General features: G+C 47.3%; 1 protein-coding gene across 6 annotated transcripts in view; it reads right to left on the minus strand.

Moving 5' to 3' along the window:
- The window catches only part of nrxn2b (neurexin 2b), a 1,016,923-nt gene that overhangs the window by 126,588 nt on the left and 877,710 nt on the right, over positions 1–12,625 (minus strand). For all 6 annotated transcript variants that reach the window (XM_031792165.1, XM_031792164.1, XM_031792163.1 and 3 more), the window contains one exon: positions 7,434–7,605. In XM_031792165.1, the coding sequence (XP_031648025.1) occupies positions 7,434–7,605 (172 nt within the window). The remainder of the gene's footprint in view (positions 1–7,433; positions 7,606–12,625) is intronic.

The following is a 12,625-nucleotide window of genomic DNA, read 5'->3' on the forward strand; positions in this document are numbered from 1 at the left end:
GCCGCAAGCAAGCTCGATCTCTCCCGTAGCCCAGAGCGGGTGCCTGGAGCCTGGGTTAGATTCATGGCAAAGCTGGGCAGTGTCCCCGGTGCCCGGGGAGCCTGAACATCACAGCTGTGATGCCAGGGGCAGGGCAAGGGCAGTGTGATTGACTGGCATTGTGGGAGACAATGGGAGAGGAGGAGGATAGACAGAAGCTGGCATGCCAGGGATAGGTGTATGTGTCCTGGGCTGTGACGGGCATCGCTGTGAAGGCCAGTCTCTCCGGTCTATGACTCAGAACCACTTCTCCTCTCACTGACTCTGTCGCTTTAGTTTGATTTTGTGTGTGAGATTCATGTCGTGAGTCAGTGTGTGTGTGTGTGTGTGTGTGAGAGAGAGCGAGAGAGAGAGAGAGATGCAAGTTGGTGTGTGTGTGTGTTAGTGTGTGTGGAGGGATATCTATCAGGGGAAGTCAACTGTATATCATCTCTTGCTCTGCAGCCAGATGCCCTTGTACAGGACACACATTTGAAATATATCCAGCAGAGTAGAATGGAGCTGTCTGGATGTTTTGCCCATCTTTCTCCCTTTTTTTCTCTCTTTCTGCTTCTTTTATCTTTCTCTCTCTCTCCCTTTCTCTTATCGCTCTCTTCTCTCCCTTCTCTATTCTCTCTCTCTTTCTCGTTCCCTCCCCCTCTCTTCCACCCTCTCTCGCTCTATGTCACTGTCTGTGTATCTGACCTTTTCTCTCCACACTGCATTCAAATGTGTTATCCCTCTCTGAGTACACTGTATACCCAAGCTGAAGCATCCCTCCCATTGGAATACATACACTCCATATCAATCTCTTTTCTCCGAACATCCTCACACATCTCTTCCCATATGAATTGAGAACGGATTCCTCTTCACCATATAATGACAGTGTGATCTCTGCAGTAGTTGTCAGTCTAACGGTTCTGTTTAATCCATAGAAATAAAATTCTAGTTATGGTTTTATCACTCCTCTCCTATCTGCCACTCTGGGTCTGCGTGTTGATGTCAGAGTGAGGGACTGGGGCTCGTGTGGAAATCAAAGTTGTCAGTTCTTTAATTAGTTAGAGCAATCTTTTCCCTCCGTCTCCCTGATGAGGGCTCCTGTCCCTCTCCCGTCCCCCTCTCCTCCCCCAGCCACACAGGCCTGGAATTGGACCGCTGTCTAACTGTGAAAGATCCAATCAGAGCGTGCCGTGCCGGTGGACCACGAGTCCCTATAAGCCCCCAACCCCAACCAAGGAACGCGTGTCACTCTGCAGTGTTACATCACTGACTTCTTTAATTCCTACATACATTGGATTTGACTGGAATTCAGTTAAATGACTGCAGGATAACTTCAATGCCTGAACCGTAGTAGATTGGAGGTGTCGCTGTTAAGTCAGACTTATTGTCACTCAAATCTAACATCAAAGAAATGCTGTGCTTATGAGTGCTAAATAACTCACTCTGTATTCTACCAGAAATCACCCCACAACCTTGGACCATGTTCAACTGAAATGATGACATCCTTTCTGTCCTATCGGAAATGGCCCTCCTCCAAGTACACCACAGCCCTATTTAATAACAAATCATACCCATAATGCATTATTTGACCATCCCCATCCTTATCCCTTTAGCACAGTGTAACATCAAAGTCACATTGAGACTTCAACTGCGATGGTTCAGGTATTGAAGTTCTACTGCACTCTAAGTAGGGCCAAGCCTCTAGCTCTGCTCCTGGAAATTAGATCGCACCGCTGCTGTCCGACTCAAGTACTTGTTCTACTCCAAGTAGGAGGGCTAATCCTGTGGCTCTGTGAACTCCTGTCCTGGTGTTCCCTGAGCTGGAGCCAGGCTGTCTAGACCCTGCCAGCCTGCCACGTCCATGCCTCCTGGAACTTAAATGGGCACGGCTGGATGGGAAGGGAAGTGCTGAGCTTCTCAGAGACCATGGCCTCCTCACAGCCTCGCAGCTCTCTGTCTCTCTCCCGCTCTCCCTCTCGTTAGCTCTCACTCCCACTCTTCCTCTCGTTAGCTCTCTCTCTCTCTCGTCCCCCCTCCGTCTCTCATCCCCTAGCATTTACAGTGGCTCAGAGGTAAGAGAAGGCAGACAAAGGCAGGTAGACTTTAAAAAGGGTTGAGCTGCTTCGCAGGCTCCCCCTGTGCTGACCTCTGAGTGGCTGGGACAAAGAGACTCCTAGCTGGGAGACAGCTGCTCAGCCACCCTGGCTCTCTTGTTCTCTCGCTGTCTCCAGCTATGCAGGTTCAGTATAGGTCAGCACTCAGTACTCACAGAAACTTCTGTTAAACGCCTGGCAGCAAGAGCACAGGGAAGGAATACGAGGAACTCTCTGCCTCTCCTTGTTCATTCTTTCTCTGTTTGCCTCTGTCCTCTGTCATTCACTTCCTCTCTTTTTCTCGAGAGTCCCTTTCTTTTTTGGCTCCCGTGATAAAGACGAGCAAAAAAAACCAACATAAAATACATTATATAAATACGGAGCTATATTGTATTCAATTAACCATATATTGTGGTCAATTAACCATATATTGTGGTCAATTAACCATATATTGTGGTCAATTAACCATATATTGTGGTCAATTAACCATGTATTTGTGGATGTTGATGTGTGCTTGGGGTTATTGTCTTCCTTGAAGATCCACCACTTGGGGCCAAGATTCAGCCTCCTGGCAGAGGCAACCTAGTTCTTTCGGCTTAAAAGGTACCAGGTAAAGGGCATGATGCCGTTGACCTTAACAAGGGCCCCAGGACCCGTGGAAGCATAGTAACACCGCAACATCGAAGTTCCGCCGCCATATTTTACAGCAGGGATGAGGTATTTTCTGCATATGCATTGTTCAACACTGGTGTGCGTGGCCAAGAAGCGCTCGTTTTTCTTTTTCATGCTATCCAACAAATGTAAACGCCAGGAGTTTGCTAAACGGCATTGGCACATAGATTGGAACCTGCGCATTTTGCAATGGCCATCTCAGTCTCCAGACTTGAACCCCTTTGAAAATGGGTTTGAATTGAAGAGGTCAGTCCATAAGCGCAGATGAAGGATATCAAGGATCTGGAAGGTTCTGTATGGAGGAATGGTCTAAGATCCCTCCCAATGTGTTCTCCAATCTCATAAAAGATTTCTTTTGACGTTTCCGTGTCGTTATCCTCGCAAGGTGAGGTGAAAACAGGGGTGCCAGTCATTTTGAACCCTCTCTTTCTGTGAAAGAAATATATATTACTTGTTAAACAAAAGGTCTTTACCTTTAACAAATGTCTTAGTATAAAAAAATATAATTGCAACAACAAAAAATCAAGCATACAATATAGCTCCGTATTTGTATGATGTTTTTTATAACAGTATTTAAAAAAAATCTTTATCAAGGGTGCCAATAATTATGGACCCACTGTATGTGTGTGTAATCTAAGTAAATGTGCGCCATCTTGAACTAAATGTGTGTGCGTGCGCACGTTACAGACAGTGTGCACGTACAAATACAGTATGTGTAATCTCGGTAGCTGTGATGCTATCCAATTTGTGCACCGCTTGTTATACAGTGCTGTCGACGCAAACCCTATCCATCAGAGAGCTGATAGCAGCTGGCTTACACAACCCATGCCGAGCAGCTATCTCTATCTCGCTCTCCTTCATCCTCTCTTTCTCATTCTGAGGGGCGGGGACCATCGCTATGGACCCCTGCCTTTCCACTCCACCTCTCTTTTCCCCCACTCACTCGCTCTCCTCCTTTTATCTCCTCTCTCTCATTCTACCCCCCCTCCCTTACCCCTATATAACTCTTTCCCCACTTCCCTCTTCCTCCCCATCTCTTCCCTCTTCCTCTCCATCTCTTCCCTCTTCCTCCCCATCTCTTCCCCCTTCCTCCCCATCTCTTCCCTCTTCCTCCCCATCTCTTCCCTCTTCCTCCCCATCTCTTCCCTCTTCCTCCCCATCTCTTCCGTCTTCCTCCCCATCTCTTCCGTCTTCCTCCCCATTTCTTCCCTCTTCCTCCCCATCTCTTCCCTCTTCCTCCCCATCTCTTCCCTCTTCCTCCCCATCTCTTCCCTCTTCCTCCCCATCTCTTCCGTCTTCCTCCCCATCTCTTCCCTCTTCCTCCCCATCTCCAGCCATTTCTTCACAGGCACAGCCAGGAGCCAAAGGAATAAGACAGCTCTATTGGTGGTGTGCTGCAAACGCCCTGGATCAGGAAAGTGTGTTGGCGCAGCGTGCACACTCGACTTGTCATAATGATGAAGTTACTAGGCGACACAAATGCTAATCACCAGGAGGCAGCCCAGCTACAGGGAATGTATAGTAAGACGGCAATGTAAATAGAAAGTTAAAGGAGCATAGTGCTACTGTTGATGCTGATCCATCGGCTGGTGTTGTAGACAGACAAACCATATCCCTCTAACTATAGAGCCATTTACACCACACCAGAGCAATGTTCTGTGTCGTGACTTAAAATACAATTATAGTCATCGTCGTAAATGTCAGGCTGCGACGTTCCCTAGCTTTCCGATACGGAAGAAGAAAGGACGAGGAGAGGGAGATGGATGAGGAGGAAGAGGAGGAGGAGGAGGAGAAGGAGGAGAAGGCTGGGATGGAGTGGGAGAGAAATGTAACCAGTCGAGTCAAATGCAACTGCTTTGACGTTGTATTGTATATTAGCTTGGGTGTGGACATATCAATGGGAGTATATGAGGAAAGGGTGTTAGGACTTCCCTACAATCCACGCTAATCTGAGACTACTTCCACGTGCGCACGCTCACACACAGTTTATCTAGCAAAGGTGTTTGAATCTGGTTGATGTGCTGCAGTTGAACTGAGGGCAGTTCTCAAATTATTTTCAACCTGTTCCCAGTTGTACAGCTGTTAATCTTTTACACACAAAGCAAGGATTCTGGTTTTGTAAGACTGTGTGTGTGTGTGTGTGTGTACACTGCCACAACTGGTACCTCACCTTCCTCTTGCCCTCTCCCTTTGTCTCCCCCTCCCTCCCTCCTACGGGAGAGCTCATCTTTCCTTGGTCTGTCCCCACTACCCATTGCCCTCCAAATCACCTGCCCACAGCATATTAGATGAGGAGGAGTCTCCCTTGTCTCCTCCAGCCTGCCAGCTGCCTGACTGGACAGTGTTAGAGACCGTAATGGCTGCTCAGAGAGCCTCCCTGTACTGTGCCAAAATGGTTCCTGAGTTGACCATGAGAGGGCACTTCTCCTAGTGTAGATGGAAACAAAGGAGCCACATCTAAATGAAAGGAGAATCCTGACAGCATTTCTGAAAGCTTTATTCTCTTTCTGGACATAGTTCGATATGATTATTCACTCTGAGTTGACCGTTTTCATAGGGCTCGTTCCTGGTTCACTGGTGGATATGACATTCTCCCTTATGGATAATTCATTTTAATAAAGGCTTTTGATCTTAATGGTAAGAGTGTCTTGAATGAGCTATGTCCACGGATGTTTAGCGTTCCAATTTTTGACTGACATTAGTGTCATTTAAAATACATTCATTAGTAAAATGTGTTCTATGTTTGGGAGGGATGCTATTGAGAGAATCCCAGTGGTTTATGTTTCTATCTGGGTCACAGGCTTCTGTTCCGACGCGCCTCCCCCCCTTAAAACTCCTCTTCCTTCTTTCATTTCACGCACCCCTCGGCTCAATTAGGAAGTCCCCCTTCCTCCCCCTCCATTCCCCTGTCCTATCGGAGCTTTGCTCTCCTAATGCGCAGCATCTCTGAGACCGACAGGGGACCTTCGAAGTGCCACTCGGAATAAACCGTGTGTACATAGCTAACGCGCATAATTGAGTAACAGCAAATCCGCCGGCGCATACTCCCCCCCCCCCCCTCCACCCCAAACACACACCGCAACAATAGCGCCAACCGCAATGAACCGGCAAAAAAAAAAAGAACAAACCAGAAAACCTCGATCAGCAGGCGGGCTGAGAAGAGAGACGCTCGACTGACAAACAACGACAACGACGGAAGAAGAAAAGATGAAAGGGAAAACGAGGCCTCCGAATTCAATTACAACGAAGGCTGGAAATAGAATGAACGGGGGGCGCCGTTGTCAACAGGCTGCTCGGCTACTGTTGTGCGCCACCTTTAGCGTTATCGCTAACCCCGTTTGGAACACATGCCACGGCGAGAAAGGACTATTTCCATCACAATGGCCACGGAGAAGAGACTGTCAGGCGGTGCTCTATTCTCCCAGGCTGTGATGCATGGACTTCTGTCCCGGTGCTGACTGATGGATCTAGCTTTTCTCTGCAGGAGACAATAGAACCAAGGTGTGTGGGTTCGATCCCCACGGTGACAGGGGATGCCTGAGTATAGAGAGGGGCCGCATCACTCCTGGATATCACTCCACAGGGGCAAGCGTTTTGGCTTTGAAACAGTGGAGTGGGTCTATTTTCTCAAGAGTTTACCTTAGACACACTCCCCCCAAAATACCAGTAATTGGAGCCATAGAATGAGTCACCTGGAACACTGTGAAACACTCATCGGTGTCTAAGAAAACAATCATTATTACAAAGACAATTAACCCATTCCTTGCCTTCCAGGGTAGTGGTTCTACTGGCGTGAACAGATCAAGCACAGTATGATCAGGGATCAGAAGCAGAACATGTCTTCCTTGGAATAACCATTGTGGAGGTGGAGTTGAGATGAATACAGTAGAAAACAGCGGAGAGAGACACCAAGTGAGACTTTTTGAATTGGCAACAAATACCCTCATAATATAACCAGCATATTAAAGGGATTGTTAAATGTTTGATTTTGTATGATCATGATGATATGACATTGTTGGGTGTCATACGCATCTGCTTATAGGTGTGTGTGTGTGTTTATGTGTGTGTGTGTGTGTGCGTCTTTTTGTATGTGTGTGTTCGAGAGCCAGAGGTTTCCCTCCAGCCACCTACACACAGCTCTAGCATTGAGGCATAAAGCTCTCAATGTACCTCTATCCAACCCTGCCCCGGCAGGCCTACACGTCCACATTACTATTCCCCCAAATACAGCCAGCTACAGCCAGTGAGACAGCTATATTCTGGCCTGCTGGTGGGATTTCAGCCCACGTAGACGTGAGGTTGTTTGCCTAAGGACAATCACTGCTCTCTCTCTCGGCCTTAATTGCCTGGAAAGTATGCAAGTGTACACTAAATATGTATGAAGCGTTTACACAGAGGTACATAGATATTGCATTTTCCTCTGCGGGGAAAGGCTTAAATTTGAAAAAAAGGCTTCAATTTGACAGATAATAACTCTTGGGTTGTGGGTTCGAATCCCATATGCCACTTAATTAACCTTGTATAAAAACAACCATGTTTTTTTTGAGTCTCTCACTTTCTCTCTCTTTCCACTGTGTTCCTTTAGATCGACTTGTACTGTAGCCCTGTTGTGTCCCTCCACTGTCCCTCCCTCCATCCCGGTGGTCCTACCTGTGGGGAAGCGTTCGATGACGGGCTGGCTGTCCACCTGCAGGGTAGCGTTGCCGCCGCTGCGCGTGAAGCGCACCACGTGGTATTTGCCGTCGCTCACCGCCACTGCACTCTCCTCGATGGCGATGTCGTCCGTTCCCACGTTGAAGATGACGCCGATCCTTCCTCGTTCCTAGCAGGAAAGAGAGAGAAAAGGGAGCTGAGCGGGAGACGACGTCTTTCATCTCTGCTCAAGTGTGGATCGGTGAAAGGTGTGTCCGGGTTCTGGATAGGACCAGGCAGACTTCGAACCCAGGTCAAAGGTCATCGGATGCTACTTTAAACCATGTTAGCCCGCTAAGCTAAAGCCTACAGTTGGCATTAGCTCTGGGTGCTGTCAACCACATCACCTTTAGATCTAGGATGGAGTTAACCACGTCCACTAAACATAAATGAAAGGGCTATTCAAATATGCCATTATATTTCCATCAAGTTTAAAACAGTGTTCAACATACACACTACAGTATGACAAGTACAGTGCAGTGGCCAATGCTCCAGTGTGTGTTCTGATCACGGGTTGGGGCGTAACGGTGTTCAGTCATGCGTGAAGAATGAATGAAGAATGGACTACTTGTTGAGGACTCCGCCACCTTTAGCATTCATCACCCTCTTAACCCCCTCCCGTCTCGCATCTATTAGTGTTGACAGCCTCCTACTGCTTTGAGTTTATTACATTCTACCCCCACCCACATCTCTCTCTCCGCTCCTCCCGTCCCTCGCTCCCGCTTTTACCCTCCTCCTGCGCCCCTCGTCCTCTCCTGTCCTCAGTCCCCAGGAAAGGTCAAAGTCATTTCCAGAGTTACTCTGGCTGCCATGAGGGGATGGAGGGAGGGAGGGAATGAGGGAGGGGGGGGGGGGGGAGAGGGAGGGAGGGAAAGGTAGAAACACGATACACTACAGACAGAGACTCCTCCACTCTTCACTCCAACAAGTTGCTATCTAGATCCCAAAAGGAGAACCATTTTGGGTTCGATGTAGATGGGTTCTTACATGGAACTCAAAAGACTTCTACCTGGAACCAAAAAGGGTTCTTCTATGGGGGACAGCCAAAGAACCCCTTTGGAACACTTGTTTTCTTAGTGTCGCTTCTGTTGTGCGTGTTCACTGCTGTGACTATCTAATGGCAGCCGGTGCCCTTCCCATTGGCCGCTTGTCCATGCCTTCTTCCAACAGCACTTCCTGGTTTGACACGAGAGGTCAAACTCGTTTGCTGCGGGGATCGCAGTGCACGCCGCTATTGCTCTGCTCTAGACCCCTTCTCCGCCATCATCTCCATTGATCGCTTCATCTAATTAGTTATGTGCATTTATTTAGCTGAAAAACCTTCTCCGCATGCCACAATACTGTGAGGTTCAGCTATGGCTTTAGCTTACAGCAATGTTTTAATAATTCATGCGCCATTAAATGTTTTAGGAATATTTTTTAAAAAGCTGCTAAAATGTTACAGGGACTAAAGTATCAAGTTAATTGAGTAAATAGGAGCGAGAGGTTGGGATGTAAAATTGATGAGTTGTGTAATCACGGTCACAATTATCGAACACGCACCTCGCCGGGATAAAACAGCCATGCTATTTAATGAGGAGAGCGCTCGGGTGACAGGGACGATTGAGTGTGCTCAAATGGTGGTGTCACTGGATGTGTTCAGAGCGTGATTAATACCTTTAAAGGATCAACAGAGGCTTAGCCAAATGTATCAGTCAAACTGTCTGTCAGGATAATAAACCTGGTTCAATTTGAATAGGCGCCTGTGTTTGACGGTGCTAGCCGCCGCACCTACGATCGCCGAGGCTTTAAACACAGTGGAATTAAAATACCCATTGAGTTGGTTGACATTTCCAAAGGAACTTTGGAGCGATGACCTAAGCCCCTTAGGGACGTCAAGCATAAGTCCTCAGGGGACACACGGCTCCTTGGCACTTTATCAATCAATGAACGTTATTGAATGACCAGAGACTCCGTATAAGGCTCCCTGGCTTCTCGTATCTAAACCCACTATTGATTAATAAGAACAAGTAAGAACAAACAGAAATGACGTCCCTTTAATGATCACACCATCTTTTTTTTTACTCCCAGAGGGGGGGGGGAATCCTAAATTGCGGAGGTTAGCCAAATGCTAACGCAGTGCAGTAAACAGTAGGTAAGCACTTCTCCTGCCTCACCACTGCCCACCCACAATAAAGTGCGAACACTAATTGCGTTACCTTTTTTTCCTCGAGAACTAATGACATTTTCCACTAGACAATCATTTTCTTTGGGAAATGAATCCCTAGTATTAGGGTATTAGCGGAGGGGGAAGCGCACGGGGGAAAGAGATATTTACAGAGAGATTAGCATTTATGTTCCGCAACATTAGGGCTTCTTCTCTCTCGCCTGCACTGGGGAATGTGTCGACCCCCTTACACAAAGCAGCCGACGGGAATCTGTGTTTAAATAAAAAAAAATTAAGACGATTTCTGTGTTGCCGTAATATCATTTTAATGGCCATTCCCTTGAGCAAAATATCTCAGGAAGAAAAAAAGGCCCATAATCCCCTATGACTGGGAGCAGTCATGCACATACAGTAGCCGTGAAATTAAGGGAGAGGGGGGGAAAGGGAGGATGGCTTAGGTACGGCACTGTAGTAACCAACATTAAAAATCAAATGTCTTTTAAAACATGAAAAGCTTAAAAAACAGTTAAGACGTCTCCTAATTTGTTTTAACCGGGAGTCTAATGGGCACTATTGCTTGGCTTTTATTGTGCCAGTCCCAGTTGTTAGTTAGCTGGGTCAATCATGTGGATCGGCAGGGGGGGCCGTTGTGGTCTTGGAGGGACCGGAGTCCTGTTGGCTTTATGGATGCTTTTCAATTAACCACTGATTTAAACCTAGGGGGGGGGGGGTGTACCATCACATCCTGCTAATGACTTCAATTAAACAATCAAAGCCCTGGGATGGTATAGAGAAGGCCTAAGGAGCCTCCCCCCCCTGGTCACACAGCCAGGGTGGAGTTACTACACAGCTCTCTGGGGTGGGCTACAAATTAGAGTTAAAAGCTTCCGGCAGATTCCGGAGGATCCACAAGTCTCTTATTCCAAGTGTGGTTGCGTAACTCTTCAACTTTTTGGCTTTATGCTTTCACTTTGTGTCCAGTAGGGTTTTAGATGAAGGTGTTCCTGTTATAAGAAGGGTGTCGTTCCTGACCACCTGATCTGACTAGTAAAAACCTTTCAAGCAATAGTACATTGGTGTCAGAAATGGGAAGAGTAGAAGTTTTAAAAAACTAGGCTACAGAGAGCATTTCAGAGGGGATATTTGGACATGACCTTGCAGCGTGTGTGGTTGAGGTAAGCTGGGCATACGGATGGGAATGTGAATGAGGAGTACCAGACCGAGGCCCGTGTGTGTGTGTGTGTGTGTGTGTGTGTGTGTGTGTGTGTGTGTGTGTGTGTGTGTGTGTGTGCGTGCGTGCGTGTTAGCGCGTGCTAGGGTTATCAGTCAGCCTCCAAGAAGGCTTACCGTCGATCAGACTAAAACGAAAGGGTGAGAGAAAGACAAGAAGAGAGAGAAAGTGCGCACACGGTAGAGAGGGGATGTGAAGGATATGGAGCAAGGAGCACGGAGAGAGTGAAATAGCAACACTGCATGATAAAAAAGAAAAGAAAATCGGGAACCTTGACGATCTTCAAGGGCCTTGAGGTGCACTGTGATCAAAGAGTCTTTTGAAGATGTCAAGATGGCTTTTCTCCCCCCACTAAACATATCGGTATAGTCAATTAAGAAGGAGAGGGGGGGGGGGGGGTTTAAAAACTGACAAAGAGAGAAAGGGTTGCTGCGTTTCAGGGATTTGTTTCCTGCGTTATTTTCTAAGTGGCTCATGGATAGAACAACGGTCTCCTCTCTCATCCCCCCTATCTTCATCTCCCCCCTCCGCTACTCCATCTCTTTATTCTCCCCAGTCTAAGTGTGATGCCAGAAGAGACGTGGAAGACGTGGAAGGATGAATGAAGGAGCCAATCACGACTGCCAGAAAACTGCCAAGGAGGTTAATGGCAGATTGGTAGAGAATGCCAGTCATTTTGTTTATTCATTATTAAGGAATAATTCAGCGGAATTGATGTTTTTCAGTAGAATCAATGGAAAACCAAGAGATACAGCCTGGAATTAGTTATGTGGATATATTGGCCAGTAAATATGAATGAAGGGGTTTCATTGATCAGAACCTTCCATTCTTAAAATGTTCCATTCACATATCGTTTCACCCCAGGGCTGGATTGATATAGTATACAATGCCATATTTACATGTCATTGTATACTGTGGCAGAATAATAATGATAATGAATGCATGAGGCTAATCCGAACATATGAGGGATTGATTTAGTCAGGGGCTGCTGTTTTAGGATGGTTCATCTCCGTCTCTCTCTCTCTCAGTCAGAAACTACAGCAGTGTTACGTAACCACAAGGAATAGGTTGTTATGTAAGATGAGGCCGTATACCAGCAGCTAAAACCCCTTTTTACATTCACAGCTCGGCTAAACCACATCAAGGACTGTCTCTGACTGATGTTTTCCACCCGGTAGACCACAGGGTGTGTGGTACAGGTCCTCCAGAAAGGACTGTCAGCCCCCCGCGTGATTTGGATTTGGGCGGTGGCGGTTGGGGAAACGAGGGGGGTGTGACAAAAGGGGTTCCTGTCTGGAATGTGAGTGTGCCTATCCTTCCCCCCTGTCTCCCCCCATCCAACTCTCTATCCCTCCCTCCCACCCCACCTCTCTCTCTTCTTCACTCTCTGCTCGGCACAGTCCGCCTCATTTGTATGTGTTTGCAGTAATCTGCGGCAGTCACCTTGAGAAAGTTGCCCCCATCTCCTCATCTTAATAGCGCTTTATCTCTCTCTCATTCTCTCCCTTCCCCATATCTCTTACAGTCAGTGCTTCAGCATCTAACCAGCCCCTGCTCTGTGAGACAACGACATGAAACTCAGGCTATGATAAAGGATCCCATTTCGTTACAAATCAATCTGTCAGAGAGGCTGGGAGGGAGAGAAATGATACTTGTGTGTGTGTGTGTGGGGGGGTGGGGTGGGGGGGGGGGGGTTGAAAGATAGTGAGAGAGTGTGTATGTGGGACAACCTGACTTCCATGAGTCACACTAGGCATGCCCAGATGTGCTATA

This window comes from Oncorhynchus kisutch, linkage group LG16 (assembly GCF_002021735.2).
Source record: "Oncorhynchus kisutch isolate 150728-3 linkage group LG16, Okis_V2, whole genome shotgun sequence".
Classification (NCBI taxonomy): Eukaryota; Metazoa; Chordata; class Actinopteri; order Salmoniformes; family Salmonidae; genus Oncorhynchus; species Oncorhynchus kisutch.